The 26644-nt window shown below is 40.0% G+C and overlaps 1 protein-coding gene across 1 annotated transcript in view; it reads left to right on the top strand.

The window, feature by feature from the left end:
- The first annotated feature begins 6 nt into the window (after positions 1 to 6).
- srm (spermidine synthase) overlaps positions 7 to 26644 on the top strand; it is a 33438-nt gene continuing 6800 nt past the window's right edge. Inside the window, exons 1-7 of the mRNA XM_043675584.1 lie at positions 7 to 245; positions 6325 to 6445; positions 10191 to 10283; positions 15313 to 15466; positions 16852 to 16935; positions 18171 to 18316; positions 25626 to 25748. Of these exons, the coding sequence (XP_043531519.1) occupies positions 115 to 245; positions 6325 to 6445; positions 10191 to 10283; positions 15313 to 15466; positions 16852 to 16935; positions 18171 to 18316; positions 25626 to 25748 (852 nt within the window). The 5' untranslated portion in view covers positions 7 to 114. The remainder of the gene's footprint in view (positions 246 to 6324; positions 6446 to 10190; positions 10284 to 15312; positions 15467 to 16851; positions 16936 to 18170; positions 18317 to 25625; positions 25749 to 26644) is intronic.

The following is a 26644-nucleotide window of genomic DNA, read 5'->3' as shown; positions in this document are numbered from 1 at the left end:
GCCCCTGTAGGCCCCAGCCCTCCCGCTCCGTCAGTCAGTGAGTGAGGCCGGTCACTGAGGGTCGACACCGACACCCTCACTCACTCACTCCCGAGAGCGGCCGCAAGCTCAGCCATGGACATCATCAAGCGCGGCTGGTTCACCGAAACCTCTACCTTGTGGCCGGGCCAAGCCATGTCCCTGGAGGTGGATGAGGTCCTTTACAACCAGAAATCCCCTTTCCAAGATGTGGTTGTCTTCAAAAGGTCAGCACGTTCTGAAACATAGTGTTGTTTTTTATGTTTTTTTTAAAAAAAACAAGTTTCTGAATGAAAATGGAGCTTGTTCTGACTGAGGGCGGATGTACGTCCCTGAGGCATAGTCCAGGCCTCCACTGTCCTGACAGTTAGATCACACAGTCTTTACCCTAGTTCTTTAAACTGTAAGATCTGTTTTCTTCTCCATTTGCTCATTTGCCCTCTTATAAAATAAAAATCTGCCTTTCGTTGTTTAGTCTCGAGATGTGTTTGGTTTTGCTCAATCTGGTTCTCTCAGCCCTCTGCCAATGCCTTCATTATTCAGTGGATTTTCTCAGCAACCACTAAATGAAGTCATTGGGCAGTCCAGCTTCAACTGTGTACCCTGGCAGGGTTGATACCCAATGACTACATCCCCATGGTGTAGGGAGTTAGTCAAACTGGGGGTGGGAAATAGGGAATGCAGTAGTGGTAAAGGACAGTATAGTTGGGAGCAGGATTTTGCCTAAATAAAATAATGTTGAGACAGGAAGGCTCCTGTACCCTCTGAATGTCTGTCTGTCTCGATCAAACCTTGAAGAGCAGCAAATCAATTTCTCTGCTGTTTCCACTTAACTGAAATATTTTATTCCTCTATTATATTACCATTGCACCTACTTTAGGACAAATATCAAAGCCTTAAAGAGTGTTCTTTGTGTTGGTCGCAATACTGAAACTGAGATCTACCCAGTGATATTTCTGAATCATCATTTTTTTTTTATATACCTTTTATCAGTTTTCCCAACTTGCCTTATCCTACCACATAAATGCACCTTCATTCACCCCTCCTATTGTTGTTTTATCCTTGACCCCCTTTTTCAAAGTTTTGTTTGTTTAGTTTATATGTTGCCTCCCCTCATTCTTGCTACCAAAGTAAATCACTATCATTTCTGTGATAGTTTTCATTGACTAGTGACTGCCATTTTCATCAGTCTTAAAGTTTGTGTTTATCCTCTTCACTGTTGACACCACAAATTTTCTTGTTTGCAGACTTTTGTGTGCCCATATCCATTCCCTCTTTCCATAAAAGCCCTGATGAAACTTTTTAGGGAAACCAGTCCACCTCTTGAGTTTACTTCAAAATGAAGTTAAAACAATAGAAAAGTATCTTTCACCAGAGTTATGGGACACGATAGATCTGTGATTTTCTACTACTCAGTGTTGCTGTTATGAACGAATCCTTCACTAGAGTGTTTGTGTAGTTAATCAATATTGGATTTTAAATACTGTATACTCTTGTACCTTTTCTCAAAACTGAACAGACATGAATACATGAACTGAATAACTGAACTATGTGAATAGTGTGCATGAATGTCGTGGGTCTGCAGAATGACTGAGTCAATGGATAGTTTTTGGAGACCCTCGTTTTCTTAATATAATAGACTAGATAACTCTGACATAATGAACTAATGTCCCTCTTCTAAGCAATATATCTTTGTTCCTAATAATTTAGATTCTCTGGCAGATATCTCATACTTTACTGCAATCTTTTAATTGATCAACTTTTCTTGCATTCGTACATTTTTGTCATTTTTTTTAAATGAATGTAATTTAACTCCTGTGGTATCTGTCGGCTTCCTTTTTTTTAATGCTGGATTCCCTACACGTGGCATTTGATTTTGCACACTGGCAGATGGGAGCTGAATCAACAGAGCTTCTTATGACTTGGCTCACTCGCTAATACAAACAGTATTCTTGGATTGTAGTTATTTCAGAGTTCTTGCTGCTATTTTACTGAAATGAGCTTTGTCAATTTTTTTTTAAGCAGTAACTACTCCAAACCTGTCAGCTTTTTCTGCTTATAATCTATCTACTGTGATTTACACAGTAACTATGTAGCTTGGTACACATGGGTCTCACTAGGTTCAATTTAACAGTTCTTGTCTGGTCTCCTGAATGTTTCCTGTCATTCTCATCATAATACAGGCCCCAGGATGAGATAGTCAATAGAGATCCTTCAACCGAGAGTATTGAGCGCAGAATACCACCCCTCTATCACCTTTATGCTTAGAGTAGCTAATACGTGAGTAGCAGATACATGGGAACACCACCATCTGCAAGGTCCACCTCCAAGCTGCTCACCATCCTGACCTGGAAGTGTATTGCCTTCATAAATTCATTCACTGTTGCTGGGTCAATATCCTGGAATTCCCTTCCAAACAGCTTTGTGGGTCATCCCACAGCAGGTGGACTGCAGCAGTCCACAAAGGCAGCTCACCACTACCTTCTGAAGGACATGTAGGGCTGGGTAATAAATGCTTGCCAGCCAGTGACACCCACATCCCACAAAAATGAATTTTAAAAATTGTGATTGAACCAAACCTGGGCTTTTTGAATTCATATGAATTTTTTAAAACACTTGCTGCATTTAAAGTGCTTGATTTTTCTTTTTTAAATATTAGGTGCAACAAAATATTTTAAACTTATTTCAACATTAATCCCATCTTGCCTGTTGTAAAGTTACCTTTAGGTTTTTAAATCTAGTGTTTAACTTCTTGTAATTTTTTTGTAGTCTCTTTAATGAACAAAACTGAATCATTTGACAAAATGGAAAATGTTGGAAATAAACGAATGGTAGACAGCATCTGAGAGCAAAACAGCATATCAGACCATAACCTCTTATCAGACTATCAGAAACTCTCAAATTCTTGCTTAGTGCATAGATCTGAAAAATAGCAGTTTTTTTTGTGAGGTGCATGTTTATCATGTTCTGCTTACACATGATGCTGTGTTTTTTCATGTTTTTTTTATCTTGCCTGACTGATATGCATTTAACTAGATCTTTAATGTACATTTTAGTATCTCATTTTACATTAATTAAACATTAAATTATTCCTTGATGGAGCATTTAACAAACTATTCTACAGAAGTGTCTTTGAGGACTTTTTTTTCTTTTTTGATTTCTATCACTTCTGGAGACACAGATTGTAGCTGCTCCACTCTGGGGGATGCCCCTTCCATTGTGTGTATCCTTCTCAATTGACCATTCACACTTAATGAGTGTAGACAATAAGTCTCAAACTATATACTTTTGGAGTAATTTTTTTTTTCTCTCGACATTGAATCAATGACTACATTTTAATGTTTTCTACAGCATATAAAGTGCTTGTTCGTTTGTTTGGGTCATAATTGGTGCTGTGTGAATGAAAGCCCTTCTACCTGTAGAAGGTCATTGCAACTGAGCCTGCTATTTTCACCTAATGTACGTTTTCATCTTCCGGCTGATGAATGATTCCCTATTCCCAACTACCCATCTCAGTGCCAGGAAGGCCAAGGCAAGTTGTAGCACAATATTTACTATCACAGCTAAAGTTTATTTTAGAATGGACCTTAATATTTGCATTAATATTTTTCTAGCTTTTTATAATTGGGGAACAATGATTTTCATATATCACAAATTAAGGTCATTCGCAAATTCCATAGTTCCAGGGACTGTGAACCCAGTCTCTGCTGAGGTGGATCCTTTTTCTATGCTAAGTCTCACTTCCACTTCTTATGATCTTTTCTTTAATCGCTCATGGGTCATGGGACATTCCTGATGAAGAGCTTATGCTCGACACGTCCAATCTTCTGCCCCTCGGATGCTGCCTGACTGGCTGTGCTTTTCCAGCACCACATTTTTTTTGACCCATGGGTGTCACTGGCTGACCAGCGTTTATTGCCTGTCCTTTGTTGCCCTTCAGAAGGGGCAGTTCGCATGCTGTACATTAACCCATAACGCCCATACGGGAGGGAGTTCCAGAATAGTGACCCAGCTATACTAAAGAAACAGCAATATATCTCAAGTCAGGATGGTGAGTGGCTTGGAGGAAACTGGCAGCTGGTGGTATTCCCAGGGAACTGCTACCTTTTAACCTTTTAAGATGTAAATGGTTGTGGGTTTGGAAGGTGCAGTCTAAGGATCTTTGGTGAATTTCTGCATGCATATTGTAGGTAGCACACTCTGCTACTGAGCATCAGTGGTGAGGGCAGTAGACGTTTGTGGATGTGGCATCAATCAAGCAGCTGCTTTGTCCTGTACAGTGAAAGTGAGTACTGCAGATGCTGGAGATTAGAGTGGTGCTGGAAAAACACAGCAGGTCAGGCAGCATCCGAGGAGCAGGAAAATCGACATTTCAGGCAAAAGCCCTTCATCAGGAATCCTGCTTCCTAATGAAGGGCTTTTGCCCAAAACATAGATTTTCCTGCTCCTCGGATGCTGCCTGACCTGCTGTGTTTTTCCAGCACCACTCTAATCTTGTCCTGTACGGTGTCAAGCTTCTCGTGTTGTTGAAGCTGTGCTCATCCAGGCAAGTGGGGAGTATTCCATCACACTCCTGACCTGTGTCTTATCGATGATTGACAGGCTTGGGGAGTCAGGAGAGGAGTTACTGCAGTATTCCTAGCTTCTGACCTGCTATTATAGTCACTGTGATGTGTCCAGTTGAATTTTTGGTTAATGGTAATTCCAATCATGTTGATAATGGGGGATTGATTCAGTGATGGTAAACTGTTGAATGAGAAGGGTGGTTGTTAGATTGTCTCTTATTGGAGATTCTCATTGCTGTGCATTCGTTCTATGAATGTCATGAGTCTAGTGAACAAATTTACCTAATTTTAATGTTTCAGATCAACATTAGGGGCAGCAAGGTGGCCCAGTGGTTAGTACTGCTGCCTAATGGCACCAGGGACCCAGGTTCAATTCCAGCCTCTGGCGACTGTTAGTGTGGTTTTCCTCTGGGTGCTCTGTTTTCTTCCCACAGTCCAGATATTAGATCAGATTACTTAGTGTGGAAACAGGCCCTTCGGCCCAACAGGTCCACACCGACCTGCCAAAGCGCAACCCACCCAGACCCATTCCCCTACATTTTACCCCTTCACCTAACACTACAGGCAGTTTAGCATGACCAATTCACATAACCTGCATATTTTTAAACTGTGGGAGGAAACCGGAGCACCCGGAGGAAACCCAGGCAGACACGGGGAGAATGTGCAAACTCCTCACAGTCAGTCACCTGAGGTGGGAATTGAACCTGGGTCTCTGACGCTGTGAGGCAGCAGTGCTTACTACTGTGCCGCCCATAAAAGCACAATGGGTAACGTATCAGTTTGGTACCAAATATAACATCAAATCTGCGTTAGGTTGGAGTCAAGACAGTAGTTAGGGAGATACTATCAGTCACTTGGAGAAGGAAAAAGGGGAAGGAGATAACAAGGGTTCTAAGGGAATCAGGCAAGTTCAGGATCACCTGCAATTGCTTACATTCAATACTTAGGTTCAGCCATACACAATTACCATTTCAGCATTCAATATCACAGATCTCAGAAACCAGCCAGAGGATATGTGCAGGTTAGGTAGATTGGCCATGCTAAATTGCACATAGTGTCCATGGATGTGTAGGTTTGGTGGATTAGTCATTGGGTTACAGGAATAGGGTAGGAGTAAGTCGAGGTGGGATGCTCTTCAGAGAGTCAGTGTGGACTTGTTGGGCTGAATGGCCTATTTCCACACTGTAGAAATTCTGTGATTTCTTGAAACTCTGTTCTTATGGTCAATCACTGAAGAAATAAAAGTCAGTGCTCAGGGCTAAAATTACATGACTAGTGGGAAGACACTTGCATTTTTAAACTTTTCAGTTGTCTGGCTGGTTTCTGAGATCTGTGATATTGAATGCTAAAATGGTCATTGTGTATGGCTGAACCTAAGTATTGAATGTAAGTAATTGCAGGTGATCCTGAAGTTGCCTGATTCCCTTAGAACCCTTGTTATCTCCTTCCCCTTTTTCCTCCTCCAAGTGCACTGTGACTGATAGTATCCCCCTAACTACTGTCTTGACTCCAATCTAACGCAGATTTGATGTTATATTTGGTATCAAACTGATACGTTTTACCCATTGTGCTTTTATAGAATTCTGTCTCTTCTTTCTTTTTTGGAAGCATGCCTCGCTTGAGTTTTCACAAGATACTTTTTAACTACAAAATATTTTTCAACTGCTTTGTGACATGACTGTATTAGACTGTAGAGCTTGAGGTGCCCTCTTGCAAACTAAAATTGTTTTTCTTGGTGCAGCAAAACCTATGGCAATGTCTTAGTACTGGATGGTGTGATACAGTGCACTGAAAGGGATGAATTTGCTTACCAAGAGATGATCGCAAATCTAACTCTGTGCAGCCATCCTAATCCTAAAAAGGTATGATTCAATTAACCTTTTTAGAATCTTTGGGAATAAAAATGTCACTGTTTGATTTTTTTTTTAAAGAAAACATTGAATGCATTGTTAGCATTCTCTGCATAATCCGTTTGGAATCAAGGAATGTTGTTCTGAGCCAATTCTCAACCGTCACTACCGATTATCCAGTGACTTTAATTGTTTGTGTTTGACTTTGTTTACTGCACATTGTCGGTTTACCTATGTAACAGAAGTGACTGTATGTTCTTTAACAGTAATTCATTGGGTGTCTAAAGATGGGCAAGATTGATGCGCTGAAACAGCTTGCATTTATGTAGAGTAATGAAACGTGTGAAATCTAATGAGCTGCTTATGGTGCCTTTATTTTTAAAGTTGCCAAATAAATGACGGTTATTAACTGCATTAGACAAGAGAATATGCAACCGTTTGTTCTGTTTTTTTTCGCAAGTACTGACTGTACCACTCAAACTCCCTTCTGGTGCTCCAGTATGCAATCAGTCCTATGAAGAAAGGCAGCATAGATAACTGGGTACGGAGCATCTCATCTTTTTAGCAGTATAAATCATATTTAGACTCCTTTTAGAATGTAATTTCATTGACCCTGCGCACTAAGTTTCTGCTAAGAAATGTTATCCTATCATTGAGTTGTTCTAGCTTTTTCCCCAGCAATACATGTTTTATTACCTAGAGTCAACTTGTGGAATATCTCATCTACTTGAATCCATGTTGTATAGTAATCAAGGGGCAGAAATGAGTCCTCCAATAAAAGTATGAAGTACAAACTCGTTACAAGTAAATAATCACAAAATTCATCAAATAGCTCCTGCAGTGAGGGAATTTGGTGATGTAGTAATGAAAATCAGCGGGACCTTGGTGTGGTTATCTGGAGATCACTGAATCTAGAGATCAGGGTAGATAAATAAAGGCAGGTGGTTAAGAGGGCATATGGGATACTTGCCTTATTAATCAAGTCAAACAACAAAGAGGGTATGTTGGACCTGTATAAAACACCGATTAGGCCAAAACTGAAGTACTACGTACAATTTGAATCACCGAATTATAAGAATGATGTTGTTTTACTAGAGAAGGTTCAGAGGAAAGTTTTACCAGGATGCCTACTGGCCGTGCTAGAGGGTCTGACTGATTGGATAGGCCGGTGGTGTTTTCCTTGGAGCAGCAAAGATTGAAAGGGTACCCGATAGATGTGCATAAGATTTAGCAGGGCATTAACTAGGTAAGAGAGAACTTTTTTGCTATTAGAAGAGGGATCAGTAACTAAATGATGTAAATTTAAGGTAAGCGGTAAACGCTGAGAGTTGGGAACATTTTCCACCCAGAGGGTGCTCGAAGTCTGGAACTCACTGCCCTGAAAGGGTGAGTCAGAAACTCTTACAATATCTAAGCAGTATTTACCATGTTGAGGATGAAATGCTCAGCAGCCAAGCTGTGGAGAGGAAAGATTCAAACAGCTGTAAAGACAACAGCAGGACATAAGCACAACTTGCACGGCAGTACTCAATGCAAATTTAAAGTCTGTTGTAATATTAAACAAAAACCATGTTGAAAATAGTTTTATCCATGTCATGACAGTTGGATGGATGAGGATAGACTAAATCCTGGTTTGACATGTGGAATAAGTGCCCTGGTTCAGTGCACAACAAAGTTTTTTGAGGGCTCTTAAGATTTTCTTGAAGGCTACTTCTTGGTTTTACTTTCCAAGGGCTCCTTTCCATTCTTACTCACTCATTTGTTTAGGTGACTTCAGCCATCATGGTAATACCTTCTGTGTTGATGTTCATATGTGGGTTTTGGAAGCACTCGAACAGTTTTTTTTCCGAGAATACAAATGAAAGTTGAGAGAATTGTATTAGCTACATTGTTCATACTGTGTCAGCACAGACTCAGTTAGCCAAATAGAATTTACAGAATAATCGTGTGACTATGTTGCAAACTATGATAGCCTATTTGTGAACAGCAATTCAATTAAATTATGTAAAACTATTTAGTATTGTTGGTTGAGAGTTATTTATGACCAAGTATTACACTGTAGAACTCTGTGGGAAGAGGGAAGTGATTGCTGGGCCTCTTACTGAGATATTTGCATCAACGAAAGTCACACGTGATGTGCCGGAATATTGGAGGTTGGTGAGCGTGGTGCCACTGTTTAAGAAAGGTGGTAAGGACAAGCCAAGGAACTATAGACCAGTGAGCCTGATGCCGGTGGTGGGCAAGTTGTTGGAGAGAATCCTGAGGGACAGGATATACATGTATTTGAAAAAGCAGGGACTGATTTGGGATAGTCAACATGGCTTTCTGTGTCTCACAAACTTGATTGAGTTTCTTTTTTGAAGAAGTAACAAAGAGGATTGATGAGGGCAGAGCAGTAGCTGTGATCTGTATGGACTTCAGTAAGGCATTCGACAAGGTTCCCCATGGGAGACTGGTAAGCAAGGTTAGATCTCATGAAATACAGGGAGAACTCACTATTTGGATACAGAACTGGCTCAGAGGTAGAAGACAGAGGGTGGTAGTAGGGGTTTGTTTTTCAGACTGGAGGACTCTGACCAGTGGAGTGCCACAAGGATCGGTGCTGGGTCCACTACTTTTCATCATTTTATATAAATGATTTGAATGTGAGCAGAAGAGGTATAGTTAGTAAGCTTGCAGATGACACCAAAATTGGAGGTGTCTGGACAACAAAGAAGGTTACCTCAGATTACAGCGGGATCTTGATCAGATGGATTAATGGGCTGAGAAGTGGCAGATGGATTTTAATTTAGACAAATGTGAGGTGCTGCATTTTGGGAAAGCAAATCTTAGCAGGACTTATACACTTGAGGAATTGGGAGGTCATGTTGCGGCTGTACAGGATGATGGTTATGCTACTTTTGGAATATTGTGAGCAATTCTGGTCTCCTTCCTATCGGAGAGATGTTGTGAAACTTGAAAGGGTTCATAAAAGATTTACAAGGATGTTGCCAGGGTTGGAGGATTTGAGCTAGAGGGAGAGACTGAATAGGTTTGGGTTGCTTTCCCTAGAGAGCCGGAGGCTGAGGGGTGACATTATAGAGGTTTACAAAATTGAGGGGCATGGATAAGATTAAATAGACAATATCTTTTCCTTGGGGTGGAAGAGTCCAGAACTAGAGGGCATAAGTTTAGGGTGAGAGGGGAAAGATATAAAAAAGACCTAAGGGGCAACTTTTTCACGCAGAGAGTGGTACATGAATGGAATGAGCTGCCAGAGGAAGTGGAATACAATTGCAACATTTAAAAGGCATCTGGATGGGAATATGAACAGGAAGGGTTTGGAGGGATACGGGCCAGGTGCTGGCAGGTGGGACTAGATTGGTTTGGGATATTTGGTCAGCACGGACGGCTTGAACCGAAGGGCCTAGTTCCATGCTGTACATCTCTGACTCTGAGCTGTTCATATCTTTCAAGTGCGGGTTTCTACTTAATGCTTTATCCAGGGGGTGGCTTACCAGTATTTATGTACTGTCTCTCTCCTGTAGTATGTGTCAACAGGGATTATGCACACGAATCCTGGAAAGGGTTCTCGGGTGATATTGCAAACACTAAGCCATGTTCTTTTGTGAGCAAATGCTACAGGCATTTAGGCAATCTGAAATTTGATGAAATTGCTGTTGAGTTTACATTCTTGATGGTTAAAGGAATTTGTTAGAAATGTATGCTGAATAGAAATATAATTGCTCAGATTAGTTTTTTTTCTTTCCAATTTTAGGTACTTATTATTGGAGGTGGTGATGGTGGTGTGCTGCGAGAAGTGGTCAAACATTCTGCTGTAGAGTCTGTAGCACAATGTGAAATTGATGAGGTAATGAAAATAAACAGTTGATTGAACAAGAAACTATTTTCTTCTGCTGTGCATCTCTATTTATTCTGCAGTGACATAAAAATTAGAAAACCTATCATACAAGACAGACTATTTGACCAGTTTCTATGTGCCACTGTTTATGGATCATTAAAATGCTTGTCGCACTTGTCTCTCTGTGTGAGGGTATGTTTCTACTGTTTTCCTTCATGTACATTTCCAGTTTTTCCTTGAGCACACCTATGGAATCTCCCTCCAAACTACTCCTGTGGTAGCAAATTGTAAGCTTTTATCATTGTTTGCAAACATGTACAGCAAGTCCTTAATATTATGGCTGCATTTCAGGTAATATTGGTTCAGTTAAAGTTGTTAAATGAGTTGGGCTTTTCCATTTATAACAGTGTAAAAGCTCTGGTTTGATTCAGTAAGACTTCTCATCAGAAAAGAGATTGAGAGGTTGCAGATCTGAGATTTAGAGGGATCTGGGTGCTCTAACACATGAATCATAAGGTTTTTATGCAAGTAATCAAGTAATTCGGAAAGCTAATAGAATATTTCTTGTCAGGGAAATTAATACAAAAGTAGGCAGGTTATTCTTCAGTTATATAGAGTGCTGGTGGTACTGCATGTGGAGCGCTGTGTACAGTATTAGTCTCCTACAAGAATGTAAATGTGTTGGAGGCAGTTCAGAGAAGGTTTACCATTCCTGGAATAGGTAGGTTGTCTTATGAAGAAAGGTGGCACAAAAGCTGGTATCCACTGTAATTTGGAGGAAGAGGTGATTTGTTTGAAATATAAAATCCAGAGTGATCATGACTGGGTAGATGTGAGTCTGAGATGAATCTAGAAATAAGGGTCACTGTTTAAAAATCAGGGCTGTCATTTTAAAATAGAGATGAGGCAAAAAAGGTTTTTGCTAGGCTTTTCCTTAAAAAGCCAGTGGAATCAGAGCCCTTGAATATTTTTACGGCAGAGATAGGTAGATTCTTGTTGAACGGGAGTGTGAAACGTTACCAGGAATAGGTGGGAATGCAGAGTGGAGGTTGCAGTCAGATCAGCCATGATCTTGGTGAACTGCAGGGTGGGGCTTGAGGGGCTGAAGGGATTACTTATGCTCTGGCATACTCCACATACAAAGAAAAATCAGCCATGAATGGTGAAGCATGTTCTGAAGTAGAAACCTGGGGAGATTGTGGAGGCATTGGTGGTGATCCTTTAGAAATCAAAGTCAGAGCGGGCCTCACAGGACTGGAAAATAGCTAATGTAACACATTGTTTTAAGATGGGTTGGTGAAACAAGACCGGAAACTATAGGCTAGTTGGACTGACCTCAGTTGTTAGTAAGATTTTAGAGTTCATTATTAAGGATGAGATTGTGGAGACTTGAAAGTGCATGGTAAAATAGGGTTGAGTCAATATGGCTTCACCAAGGGGAGGTCATGCCTAAAAATTGTTAGAATTCTTTTCTTTTGAGGAGGCAACAGACAAGTCAGATAGGTGAACCAGTGGATGTGATCCATTTGGATTTCCCGAAGGCCTTTGACAAGGTGCCACACAAGATTGCTAAATAAGATAAGAGTTGTGGTGTTAGGGGCAGGGTGCAGGCATGGATAGAGGATTAGCTGTCTGATAGAAGACAGTGAATAGGGAGAAAGGGGTCTTGCAGGATTGTAGCGAGTAATTAGTAGAGTTCCACAAGGGCATTGTTGGGCGCACTATCATTCACGTTGTACATTAACGATCTGGACGAAGGAACTGAATGCATTATTGGTGAGTTTGCTGATGACCCAAAGATAGTTGGAGGAACAGGTGGTGTTGAGGAAGCTGAGATGCTGCGGAATGACCGGTTAGGAGAGTGAGCAAAGAAGCGACAATTTGAATATAGTGTGAGTAAGTGAGACATTATGCCCTTTGGTAGGAAGAATGTAGACAGACTATTTTCTAAATGAGCAAAGGCTTTGGAAAACTTGGGAGTCCTAGTTCAGGATTCTCTTAAGATTAATGTGAAGGTTCACTTGCCAGTTAGGAAGGCAAATGCAATATGAACATTCATTTCAAGAGGTTTAGAATACAATAGCAAGGATGTGTAACCTCAGCAATATAAGGCATTTGGTCAAACTGCATTTGGGTCCTGTATTAAAGAAAGGATGTGCTGGCATTGGAGGGGGTCCAGAGGAGGTTCTTGAGAATGATCTCCGGATGAAGGGCTTGACATTGGAGGAGTGATTGAGGACTCTGAGTCTGTACTCAATGGAGTTTAGAAGGTTGAGAGTAATCTGATTGATACAAGAATATTGAGTGTCCTGGATACATTATTGTTAAGTAGACTAGTAGGAGAGACTGGAATCTGAGGGGGCCATCCCTTTAGATTTGAGATGTGGAGGAATTTCTTCAGCCAGAAGGTGGTAACTTTGTGGAACTCATTGCTTCAGAAGGCTGTGGAAGCTAAGTCATTAATACCAAGATGGATAGATAGGTTCTTGATGAGGGAATCGAAGGTTACAGGGAGAAGGCAGGAGAATGGGGTTGAGAAACTTGTCAGCCATGATCGAAAGGCGGAGCAGACTCATTAGGTCAAATGGCCTATTTCTGCTTCTTTAGTTTATATAAACAGGCAGGGGGCTAGAAGAACACAGCAAGCCAAGCAGCATCAGGAGTGGAGATGTTGACGTTTTAGGTGTAACCCATCTTCAGGACCTTTTTCTGGCTCTATTCTCAAGGGGCTGAGTGGCCTACTTCTGCTCTGAACAATAAAACCATATGAAAAAGGAATAGGCCATTTGGCCTCTTGAACCTGCTCCATCATGCAATAAAATCACGATTGATCTGATATTGCTTGCTTTCACGTTTTTGTGCTTTCCCTATAACTCTTGCTGATCAAGAATCTGTCTGATCTATCCAAGGACTCTGTCCCACATCTCTCCGGGAAAAGGAATTTCAAAGACATTCAACCCTCAGAAGAAATGCCTCTACCTCTCAGTTCTAAGTTGGTGCCCCTTTTATTCCGCAACTGTGCCCTCTGGTCCTAGACTCCCATGAGGGGGAAACCTCCTCTCAGCATTTATCTTTCTAAACTCCATTTATGATCACTACTTCCTATGGGGTCTTTTATTTGGAATTCATTTATTAAATCTGCGTAGATCCCCACTGCCAGATCCAATACGGCCTGCTCCTTGATTGACTCCGTAACATTGCTCTTGGAAACTATCCCTAATGTGCTAATAAGTTATTGCCATAGATATGTTTTTCAATTTGATTCACCCAATCAACATGAAGATTAATGTACCCCATAATTATTACTCTTCATTTTACATGCTTCTATATATTGATTTTATAGCCTTGCCTATGGAATTGCTACTGTTGGCAGTCAGGACATTTACCCCTACCAATCTTCTTTCCCTTGCTATTTCTTCTTACATCTACCCAAATGGGGATTCAACATCATCTGAGCTTAGATCATCTCTCTCAAATGTTCTCATTTTGTTTCTTCTTAACAATGCTATCTCAGTACCTTCTCCATCCGTCCTATCTCTCCAAATATCAACTGTTAAGATCCCGGTTTTGATCTTCCAGTAACCATGTTTCTGTAATGGCAATGAGGTCATATTCATTTACCTCTATTTGTACCTTGTTCTGAATGCTAACTGTGTTAAAATATTTAAACATGACATTTCTAAATTTCTATGTTTAGTGAAAACTTAAAAAGTATACTGACTTACTAATTGTTTCCTATTCCCTGTTCCTCCCACTCATTCCTTCTCTTTCCTGAATCAGGAACGCATGAAATGAATAGACAGGAGAGTAACTTTTGAATTGCAAGGTGTATAGGCAAACTACTAGCTGGAGAAATGGTGACCTAGCTGATTGGTACTAACCTGATCCTCTGGACCCTGTGTCAGACTTGGCATGAAATTACGCCCAAACAAACTTTCTGACATTAAATGTGAATTCTGCCCTTGTTAATTGACTAATGTCAATAATATATGACTGATTTTGTGTTGCAACAGTTCCGGTAAAACCTAACCCTTAGCTATGTAGAGGAACAGTTTATCATACACTTAGTTTGTATTTAAAATAATATTTATGGCTACATAGTTTTTTTTTGTTTTTCAATCTGTCAAAACGATTGCTGCCTATGTTTCATGAATGACTATGATCCATCCACTTGCAGATTTAAATCCTTTTATCATCTGAGGCAGACAAGTGATGATCAGTGTTCAATTTAAGTTAATTTTTGATGTAACCAAAAGCATTTGAAACTTTACAGAATGCACAACACATCATTCATACTTGATCATTTGTTCTTTACTGCTATTTCTGTATAACTTATTTGTGTGACAATTGAATTAAGCACTAGTACAATCATTAGCTTCAGTAAAACAGACAATTTCCAGTTATGTATTCTGTGCACAAACATGTTATCTATTTCTAAATTTGACCAGTTCCATCACATGAACTGAGGTGGTTTATTAGCATGGGATGAAATGTATGTATGTCGTATAGACCATAGTTTTCAAAACTGCTGTGACAAAAGGAGTGTCCCATGATTCCTCTTTATTTCCAATTCTTTTTTGTGATTTTTTTTTTGGAGCGGATTTGAATTGGGTGTCCTTGCTATAGATCTAGTAGTTTTAATTTGACAATTCATTTTCTAATGTCACAAGCTGTTCTTCAATATTCAATTCCTTTTGCTGTACATTCTGTATTTCAATTTTTTGCTTATCAAGCTGTCAAATTACATTGAGGGAAAATTGAACTCTTCTCATTTTCCACATTAATTGCATATTCCCAGATTGGATGAAGTGACACATTCCCAATTGTGTTCCACTCAGACCTTTTAAGAATCAAGAGATGTTAATTTAATCAAACCTGATCTCAGAGCTAACAAGCCAGTGCGTGGCACATCCAATTTTCACTCTGCCTTTCTCTTATTTTTCCACTGTAACATTATGGTGAAATTTGTATGGACCATTAACTGAGTGCTAACATTGTAATGCATGCCTGTGTAATTTGTATTTTGTTTAATATTTAGGATGTAATAAAGGTTTCCAAACAGTACCTTCCTAGTATGGCAGTGGGTTTCTCGAGCCCCAAGTTGAAACTTCATGTTGGTGATGGCTTTGAGTTCATGAAAGAGAACCAGGATGCATTTGATGTAATTATCACTGATTCCTCAGATCCAGTAGGTACGAATTCTGATAAGTTCAGCTGACTTTGAGTGATGTTAACTCGCTATGGGTCTCTTTCAGCTGTCTTCTCGATAACAAGGTGGAGATATTCTCAAATGTTATGTAGTCTTTGACATCTGATTGAAAGGCTGATTATTTTGTTACTGACAAGGGTTGTGATCATGAAATATCCCTGTCAACCTCTTAGGCTTTTAAAATTTTGCATGGTTGACTTTTTGTTTGAAAGAGAGCTTCAATTTTATAGAGCACGTGATTGTAAATAGCGAATGTGTCTGGCACCCTGAAAACAGTCGATATACACATGCAGTGACATCGTTCTGTCCTGATTGCTCATTTATTGTGCTTATTTGGGCATCACCATGCTTTACACTGGCAGAGTATTCTACATGTGTGCATGCACAGAACTTTGCATGTGCAATATCAATCTTTTCATGATTTCAGGAGACGCCTGCCTTGTCAATATTGAACTGTAAACTAGAAAAGTAAATTGGAAGTTACTTCAAGTAAAAACGTGAATAGAACTTGAATAGTAGTTTTCTTCAGACAGTGATCAGCATTTGGAACAGATTTATGGATCTTATAGTGTTCAAAACATGGTATTATTTGATAACATTTGAACACTGTAGAGAGGGGGGGCACTGTTGGACCTTCCTGGAAGGTGAAGTAAGATTGGTCAAATGGCCTGGCTCAGCTGAGGTGTCGTCACAGTTGGAAGACAGTTCTTTAGCTTTGGTTCTTCAGCAGGGTTAAATGGATTCTTGGTTCTGATCGGTCGACAGCACATTTAAAATGCAAAGTACTTTGCTACACATTTCCTGCTACTTAACCCTTTGAATATAACCAGCTATTTTGTTAATCATATAAATGTCGTCTTTGTGTTGTGGCCTAAACAAAACTGATTTTGCGTGGCACAACTGTAGTTCTGCCAACAGTTCCTGAGACTTGGTAAAATGAGTCTAGGCATAGCCTATTTTCAACAGGTCTTCCAGGCTGAATGGCACCTGTGATTCCCAGTTTTGCATTTAGCCTTGACAGGCTATTCTGGTTAACCCACTTTTCAAGAACTGGTAATACTGTGTTAGAATGTGGAATTTGCTTAAGACATTTTTGAAATACTCATGATTAGTGGGCTTTCACTTACAGATTTTTAACTTTTTTTTAAACAAGTTGTGAAGAAAATTGCTTGTCATAGCTGCTGCTAACAATTTGGTAACCTGATTTACAAACAAATGGAAGAAATCCAGAAGCTGAAAATTTAAAAATGAAGTGGATGAATATATAAATCAGTTCTACATTTGTATAGTCCAGCCTGCTTATAATCTATTCCACTTTTTTTTTCCATGGCTCCTCTCCATACTCCTACCTTTCTGTCTAACGTCAAGGACCCGCTGAGAGTTTGTTTCAGGAGTCTTACTACCAGCTGATGAAGAATGCTCTGCATGAAGATGGGATCCTTGGTGCGCAAGGTAGGTGTTTTTTGCTCTTGTATCCCAAAGAATATTCCGACATTGAGCAGCGTGCCCAATTTTTGGAGCCCAGAATTTCACACGTTTTATTAACTACTGTCGTTCAACAATTTGTTCACATACCTTTACACCTTCCTTTAGAATTATATCCTTTTGTATTACTTCTCCTTGTTCTTCCTATCAAAATGTGAAATTTTTCTGCAGTAATTTAACTTGTTGCATTTTCTTATTTATTAATTCATGAATTGTGGGTATTGCTGGCTAGGCTAATGCCCATCCCTAATTTTCTTGAATGTGATGGGCTGCTGTGAACCACTGCAATTCTAGGGCTGTTAAATTAACAATGTACTTCTAAGTCAGAGGCCAAGATATCTGTCTATGGTTTTAAAAAAATATTTATTCTGTGAGGAAATCTTTCAATTGTTCAATTACCCCTTTAACAGATCCACTATTCAGTTTCTCCACTAGCAATATAATACTAGCATTTTTTTCATTGGGTATTCCCCCTTTTTTCCATAATATTAGCAACAATTTATGCATGCTCTTCCCTCTTGCATGGCATAAACTGAATAACTTGTCTAATCAATTTCAGCATTTTGAAAACACCTTTTGCAGATACCCTACCAACATTGTTTTGAGAACACTAATGTTGTAGATTTAAGACCTACACCATACATTTATAATGCAATTAATAAAAGATGTAAACTGCAATGGCGAATGTACTACAAGATATGGATGCTTTGCATGTCTGTTCCTTTCATGTAAAAGTCTTCAACATGAAATGAATTGTACAGAATTTTCCTTCGTACAGAAACAATACTATTACTGTTGAATTAAGCAAATGAGCCAGATTGGTCTTTTGGCCAAAGGCACTACCTGATCTCTTAAATGGAAAAAGAAATTCAAATTTTAAGCCTGTAAGATGTGGGGCATCTATAATTTTTTATTTGTGTTTGCTCTAGAAGTTAACCCACTATTCAAATGAGTAATGAGCCATACAAATTACAAAAGTTTCAGGTTTCATCTGAGATAGCTAATCTCAGTAAAGGCTTCAGTGACCTAGAAATAGATCAAAGCCAAACTAGTTTTCTACTTTTAATGTGAATTTAAAGTACTATTAGATGTCAGATCGTGCGAATTGAAGGGATAATGTTGGAGAAAAATGTTTTACAAGTTAACAATTTGTTTTTAAAGGAAACCTGGATTTGAACCTGATCTAATTGTGATTTCTGCAGGTGAATGTCAGTGGCTGCACCTCGAACTCATAAAGGAGATGCGGAGATTCTGTAAATCTTTGTTTCCTGTAGTTGAATATGCATACAGCACAATCCCTACGTACCCCAGTGGACAGATTGGTTTTATGTTGTGCAGTAAAAATCCTGTGAGTCAAGTGCCTTTCAGTTACGTTCGATTCTAGTGTTCAATTCTGGATTGTTCTATCTGCTGTCAGGTAACCTGTGAGGTGGATAGTAAAAGCAAAAAACTGGAATTACTCAGCAGGTAAAGTGGCACCTGCAGGAAGAGAAATTGAGAAAACATTTCAGGACAATAACCTTGCAAAGCAACTGGAAATATTTAGAAATGAAATCCATATTTTATTTACAGAAGCAGGAGAGATTAAGTGACAAAAGCTATAGTTGGAAAAGAGAAAAGCAATGAAATGGGTCGAGAGGAGTTGCAAATGGCATCATTAAAATCGTTTTCAACATCATCTTTCCTGAAAAAAAGGAGTAATATATCTTTGTATAGGAGATGTTAAAGATCCTACTTGAAAGGTGTAATAGGTTTTTTATTTAGCATTATTTAGAATGCTAAGGACAGATCATTCTAATTTTGTTCCTCAGAACTTTTTTGCAATAATTTCTCTAACACTGATGTCAGACTAACCGATCTGTAATTACTTGGCCCATCCCTGGTGCATTGTTGAACTAAGGAAGCACGTTAGCTATCCTCCAGTAATCTGAAGCAGGATGAAAGTTAAATGACCATCACCTTCACTTGGGGAAACCAAACGCCTGCATTCAGTCTGCAGGGATGATCCAGGCATTATAGAATAATACAGTTCAAAAGAAGCCCTTTTACTCACTGGGTCTGTACCTTCAAAAATATACTACTACCTACACCGGTCCCACTTCCCCACTCTAGGCCCATAACCTTGAATGTTATGACACTTTGTGTCATCCAAGTAATTTTTAAAGTTTGAGAGGTTGCCTGCCTCAACTATCCTCCCAGGCAGTGCATTACAGATGCACACCACCCTCTGGGTGAAAAGGTTTTTCCTCTGAGTGAAATGCTGTAGGTTTCAAGTCCTTGTTCTTGACTCTCTGACTCAGGGGAGCAGCTGCTTTCTATTCATGTTGTCCATGCGCCCACACTATCAGATCCCTCCTCAACTTGCTCTGCTCCAAAGAAAATAACCCAAGCTTTCACAGCTTCTCTTCATAGCTGAATTGCTCCATCCAGGCAACATCCTCATGAATTTCCTCCACACTCCCTCCAGTGCAATCACACCCTTCCTATTGTATGCTAATCTTCTGCATGGAATACTTCAACTGTGGCCTAACCAAAGTTCTATGCAGCTCCAACATAACCTTCCCCTGCTCCTATAAACTATGTTTCAACTGAGGCAAGTGTCTCACTATGACTTCTTATCTCTCTCTCTTAACCAGACCTGCCTTCAGGAATCTGTGGGCAAGCACCCAAAGATCCTTCTGTTCCTGTGAGCCTCTGAGAAAAAGGAGGAAGTATATGTTAGGTACAGAACAATAGAAATGGGTGGCCCTTCAGGAGTATAGGCATGCTCAAATAAACAAATTAAGAGGGCAACAGGGGGCCATTAAATATTTTTGACTTCTAGAAATGAGAAACTCCACGCATTTCATCGCTATATTTAGAGCAAGAGGATTACCAGGGAAAGGGTGGAGCCTATTAGAAATCAAAGGGGCAATTTGTGCCTGGATCTAGAGGATGTGGATGAGGCCTTTTAAATTAATATTTCTCATCTTTATTCACAAAGGAGAAAGACGTTATAACTGGGGATTTCATTTGGGATGGCGAGGTTCTCGAGCATGTTAAGATTAGTAAGGAGGGAGTATTAGATGCTTTAGTGGGCATAAAGGTGCATAAATCCTCTGGACCTGATGAGATGTATCCCAGACTGTGATAGGAGTCAAGGGAGGGCATTGCTGGGGCCCTGAATGAGATATTTAATACTTTGCCGGCCACCAGTGAACTGCCAGATTACTGGAGGATAGCTAACGTGCTTCCTTAGTTCAACAATGCACCCGGGATGGGCCAAGTAATTACAGATCGGTTAGTCTGACATCAGTGGTAGGGAAATTATTGCAAAAAAGTTCTGAGGTACAAAATTAATCAATGTAGTGAGGGCAGTGCAGTTGATGATGTTTACATAGATTTTGGAAAAGCCTTTGACAAGGTCTCCAATGGAAGGCTGATCCAACAAGTAAGAGCTTGTGGGATCCCAGACAAGTTGGCATACCTTTTTTTAGATAGATAGAATCCCTAAAGTGTGGAAACAGGCTCTTCGGCCCAACAAGTCCCCACCAACTCTCCAAAGAGTAACCCTCCCAGACCCATTCCCCTATTACTTTACATTTTGCCCCTAACTAATGGACCTAACCTACACATCCATGAACACTTTCGGCAGTTGAACATGGCCAAGTCACCTAACCTACACATCTTTGTAGGTTGATCCAAAATTGGCTTGCAAATAGAAGGCAAAGAGCAATGGCATAGCATTGCCTTTGTGATTGGAAGCCTGTGACCAGTGGTGTATTGTAGGGTCCAGTACTGATTTTTTTTTTATGTACATTAATAACTGTGAATGTTGAAAGTATAATTAGTAAGTTTTCAGAGAGATGAAAATTGGTGTCGTTGAGATGGTCTTGGGCTACAGTCTGACATTGATCAGCTGGTAAATTGGCAGAGCAGAGGCAGATGGAATTTAATCCTGATGAGTCTGAAGTGATGCATTTTGGGTGGTCTAAAAAGGGATGGCCTCACCTCTTGTTGGCCTATCTACATATTGTGTCAGGAAACCCTCCTGCACACATTGGACAAACAAATTTACACCATGAAAGATCTGTCCCTAGGGAATATTGAAGAACAAAGGGACCTCGATTTACAAGTCCATAGATCTCTGAAAGTGTCAGTACAGGTAGATAATGTAGTGAAGAAGGCTTGCCTTCATTAGCAAGGACGTAGAATATAGGACCAGGGAAGTCTTGTTGCAAATTTTTATCGAATATTGGTTAGGAATACTGTGTACAGTTCTGTTCACCACACTGTTGGGAGTACATGATTACATTGGAAAGGATGCAGAGGAGATTCACCAGAATGTTGGCTGGGTGGAAAGTCTCCATTATGAGGAGAGACTAGATAGGCTGGGATTGTTTTCTTTGGAGCAGGGAAGGTGAATTGTGATGGACAAAATTCAAAAGCATATACAGAGTAGATTGAGAATCCTTCCCCATGGCAGACATTCCTAGATGAGCAGTGGTTTAGAGAGAATCTGGGGAAATATTCTTCTCACCCAGAGGGTGGTATTAATAGGGAATGCACCCCTGGAAAGGTGCAACATTTAAGAAACATCTGGACAAGCATTTAAAATACCAGGACATAGTAGTCTGGACCAAGTGTAAGTAAATGGGTTGAGTATAGTTTGATATTTGGGTGGTATAACTTGGTGGGCTGAAGGGCCTCTTTTTATGCTGTTTGCTGATGTTACTCTATGACTAAATTCCACCTGCCACTGATCTGTTCATGTTTTTAACTTAGCAATCTCATGCTCACTTTTCATGATTATTACAAACAATTTGCCACTGCACACTGGATTCTGCTTCCAGAAATGGCCTTCTACTAACAACCTTTTGTCTCCTGCCCATAAGCCAATTTGAGATCCAACTTGTTGAATTAAACTGGATCCCATGAGCTTCTATCTTTATCAGTTTGCTATGTGGGACCTTGTCAGAAGTCTTGCTAAAATCTAAATAAACAACATCAACTGCCCGACCCTCATTGATCGCCTCCTCAAAATTCAATCAGATTTGTTAGGCATGACCACCCTCTGACAAAGTAATGCTGACTATGATCAACCCTTGCCTCTCTAAATAGAGATAAGTTTTCTCCTTCACTATTTTCTCCAATAGTTCCCCTATCACTGAGGCTCGCTGGTTTTTAGTTCCTTGGTCTACCTGTACCTCCCTCTTGTAAAGTGGAACAATATTAGCTGTCCTCTAGCACCTTCCCTGTGGCCAGAGATGATTTTAAAGATTTGTGTATTATTTTCTCCCTCATCTCTCAAAGCTGTCTGGATTATAATTCTTCCGGCAACTTGTCCACTTTTAAACCTTCAAAACCTCCAATACCTCCTTGCTTCTTCTATCAGTTTGCTCGTGAACTTCTCAGTTCTTGCATCATCCTCCTCCTCCTGAGTAAAGCCGACATTTGATCATTGCAGTTTAATTTCTCTTGTTTTCCACTCTATCCCATGTTTTGATGTTTGTTCCCCTGCACTGTCTCTGCTTGCATGACTCATAACTGACTGTTCTGACTTTTAAAAAATACTTCAGTATGGTTTCTTGCTTCATAGATGCAGCCCGCACATTTTGCTTTTCATTTCAGACTTCTAGCGTTTTGCTTTTGTCAGGAATTGTGCTCATTTGGTCTGAGCTAAGAATGGCTGTTTCACCATCAGATGCTGATATTCCACTGTCTCTACCTATTATTTGTATTGTAAGCAGCACTAATAACAGCAGGCATTATCATTTCACTATTGGATTATGACTAATTTGTTACAAGTCTAAATGAGCACCAATACCTAGCATTTATTTCGCTTTATTTGAGAATTAATCATTGAACTGGTCTCAGCAACATTGCAAATCACTTCCAAGTATTTTTTTTGAGGGGGGGAGGAACTGGCAGCTGAGGGTGTAGATTTCCATTTGCATCTCTTGTCAATTAAACATTGAACTGGTTTCAGCAACATTGCAAATCACCTCCAAGTATTTTATTTTTCGGTGGTGGGGGTGGGAGGTGGGGATCTAACAGCTCAGTGCAGATTTCCATTTTCATCGCTTGCCAGCAGATTTTACATTGTTTTGTGTAGTTTTCGATATTGTTGGCCTCTGCAGGCGTTCAGACAGGGTAATGATACCATGATTTTATTGTAGCTATATGTACTGTTCTCCAGTATAAATGATAAATTTGGCACTAAGATAACTTTGGAAATAAAAGTGGACGTTATTTGCTAATCTATCAAACTAACCATCCACAGCCTATTTCACAGTGAAGATTGCTAACTTTGAATATCTGAAGTGCAAATGTTAGAAAATTGTTTACATGTGCCTCGGATGGTGATGGCAAGTACAAGGGGACATAGCTTTAAACTGAGGGGTGATAGACATAGGGCAGATGTCAGAAGTGGGCTCTTTAGTTAAAGTAAAGAATGCATTACTGGAAATGATGCGGCTATATATTGAGTAAGGAGAAAGTGAGGACTGCAGATGTTGGAGATCAGAAACAAGATTGTGGTGCTCGCAAAGCACAGCAGGTCAGGCAGCATCTAAGGAGCAGGAGAATCGTCGTTTCAGGCATAAGTCCTTCATGAGGGTTCATTCTGCAATATTTTACGTCAAGAAGCCAGGATTACCCAATATGCATCTGCATCATTTCCAGTAATCGCTACTCTTAGCCAAAAAGCTTCTGCATGCACACAATGCCATTTTCCCTGCTGGTCTGTCCAGGCAATGCATAGAACATTACAGCACATTACAGGCCCTTTGGCCCTCGATGTTGCGCCGACCTGTGAAACCAATCTGAAGCTCATCTAACCTACACTATTCCATTATCATTCATATATTTTTCCAGTGACCACTTAAGTGCCCTTAAAGTTGGCAAGTCTACTACTGCTGCAGGCATGCCCTTGCTACTTTGAGTAAAAAAACTACCTCTGACAACTGTCCTATATCGATCATCCCTCAATTTAAAGATCTGTCCCCTCGTGCTAACCGTCAACATCTAAGGCACTTGTAAATTATTTTCTAACATTTGCACTTAAGATATTCAAAGTTAACAATCTTCACTGTGAAATAAACAGTGGATGATTAGTTTGATAGAACAGCAAATGTCCATTTTTATTTCCAAAGTTATCTTAGTGCCAAATTTATCATTATACTGGAAAACAGTGCATATAGTTCAATAAAATCATGGTATCATTACCCTGTCTGCAGATTTGTCCTAATGTTAGCGGGTCTGCAGAGACCAACAATATCAAAAACCACGCGTAGACAATGTAAAAACTGTTGACAAGCGACGCAAATGGAAATCTACACCCTCAGCTGCCAGTTCCTCTCCTCCCCCCTCAAAAAAATACTTGGAAGTGATTTGCGATGTTGCTGAGACCAGTTCAATAATTAATTCTCAAAGAAAGTGAAATAAATGTTAGGTACTGGTGCTCATTGAGACTTGGAGAAAGTGAGGACTGCAGATGCTGGAGATCAGAGCTGAAAAATGTGTTGCTGGAAAAGGGCAGCAGGTCAGGCAGCATCAAAGGAGCAGGAGAATCAACATTTCGGGCATAAACCCTTCTTCATTGAGACTTTTAACAGATTAGTCATAATGCAATAGTGACATTATAATGCTTGCTGCTATTAATGCTGCTTACAATACAAAATAATAGGTAGAGACAGTGGAATATCAGCATCTGATGGTGAAGCAGCCATTCTTAGCTCAGACCAAATGAGCACAATTCCTGACTTTTCTAACATTTTGCTTTTGTGAAATTAATAAATCTGAAATAAAAAGCACAACATGGGGGCTGCATCTATGAAGCAAGAAACCATACTGATGTATTTTGAGCAGTCAGATATGAGTCATATAAGCCGAAATGGTGTGGGGTAGCAAACATCAAAATAAGGGATAGAGTGAGCTGCCAGAGGAAGTGGTGGAGGTTGGTACAATTACTGCATTTAAAAGGCATCTGAATGGATATATGAATAGGAAGGGTTTAGAGGATATGGACTAAGTGCTAGAAAATGGGACTAGATTAGTTTAGGATATCTGGTTGGCATGACGAGTTGGACCATAGGGTCTCTTTCTGTGCTGTACATCTCTGACTCTATGAACTAGTCTCAACAACATTGCAAATCACCTCCAACAATTTTCGGGGAGGGTGGGAAACTGGCAGCTGAGGGTGCAGATTTCGATTTGCATCACTTGTCAGCAGATTTATAATGTCAATGTGTGGTTTTCGATATTGTTAGTCTCTGCAGAGCTTCTAACATTAAGACAAATCTGCAGACAGTAATGATTTTATTGTAGTTATATGTACTGTTTTCCAGTATAAATGATAAATTTGGAACTAAGATAACTTTGGAAATAAAAGTGGACATTATTTGCTGACCTATCAACTAACCATCCACTCCCTATTTCAGTGAACATTATTAACTTTGAATATCTGAAATACAAGTGTTAGAAAATAATTTCCATGTGCATTGCCTGGACAGACCAACAGGGAAAGTGGAGTTGTGTGCATGCAGAGGCTATTCGATTAGGAGTAGCAATTGAATATTGGAAATGATGCAGATGAATATCCTGGCTTTTTGATGTAAAATGTTTTACCATGGGTTCATTATTCAGTGGAAGTTTGATAATTGGATTATGTTTTATAGGACACTAATTTTCGTGAACCTGTGAGACAGCTATCAGCAGAGGAAGTGGACAGAATGCAACTGAAGTATTACAATGCAAATATGCACCGGGCAGCATTTGTTTTGCCTGAGTTTGCCAGAAAGGTAATCCGCCACAATTAGCTTAGTTCAGCTAAGCTTCAAGTTTAGATTGATTTGGTTTAAATGTTTCCTGTTTCTTTGCATGTTGTGCGTACACTGCTATTGTGACTCTTAACTAAACTCATCAGATTTGGTTAGCAATGATAAACCCTATATTTAAACATGTTTTCACTTATTTTGCCAATGTAGCTTTCCCTTACTGAGGGAATAATTCAATTGTTGCCTGTTCTGATGGCCCACTGGAAATACTTTTAAAAAGCAGACGTCTTCACCCACGTTTACAAAATGTTGGGGTGCTTTACATTAGTTTTACAATCATGTGTGAAATGCATTCAGCATATGAGACTGAACTGGACTCACTTCAAACATAGTGGCTACAAGAGCAGGTCAGACACTAGGAATACGGTGGCGAATAACTCACTTCCTGACTCCTCCAAAGCCTGTCCAGCATCTCCAAGGCACAAGTCAAGAGTGTGATGGAATACTTCACACTAGCCTGGATGGGTGCAGCCCCAACAATACTCAAGAAGCTTGACACCATCCAGGACAAGCAGCTTGATTGGCACCACATCCAAAAGCATCCACTCTCTCCACAACCGATGCTCAGAAGCATCAGTGTGTACTATCTACAAGATGCAGTGCAGGAATTCACCTAAGATCCTCAGACAGCACCTTCCATACCTACAATCATAGAGTCATTGAGATGTACAGCATGGAAACAGACCCTTCGGTCCAACCCGTCCATGCCGACCAGATATCCCAACCCAATCTAATCCCACCTGCCAGCACCCGGCCCATATCCCTCCAAACCCTTCCTATTCATATACACATCCAAATGCCTCTTAAATATTGCAGTTGTACCAGCCTCCACCACTTCCTCTGGCAGCTCATTCCATACA

Source organism: Chiloscyllium plagiosum, chromosome 34 (assembly GCF_004010195.1).
Source record: "Chiloscyllium plagiosum isolate BGI_BamShark_2017 chromosome 34, ASM401019v2, whole genome shotgun sequence".
NCBI classification, from domain to species: domain Eukaryota; kingdom Metazoa; phylum Chordata; class Chondrichthyes; order Orectolobiformes; family Hemiscylliidae; genus Chiloscyllium; species Chiloscyllium plagiosum.
The sequence above is the reverse complement of the archived record's forward strand: the minus strand, read 5'-3'. Positions and strand labels throughout refer to the sequence as shown.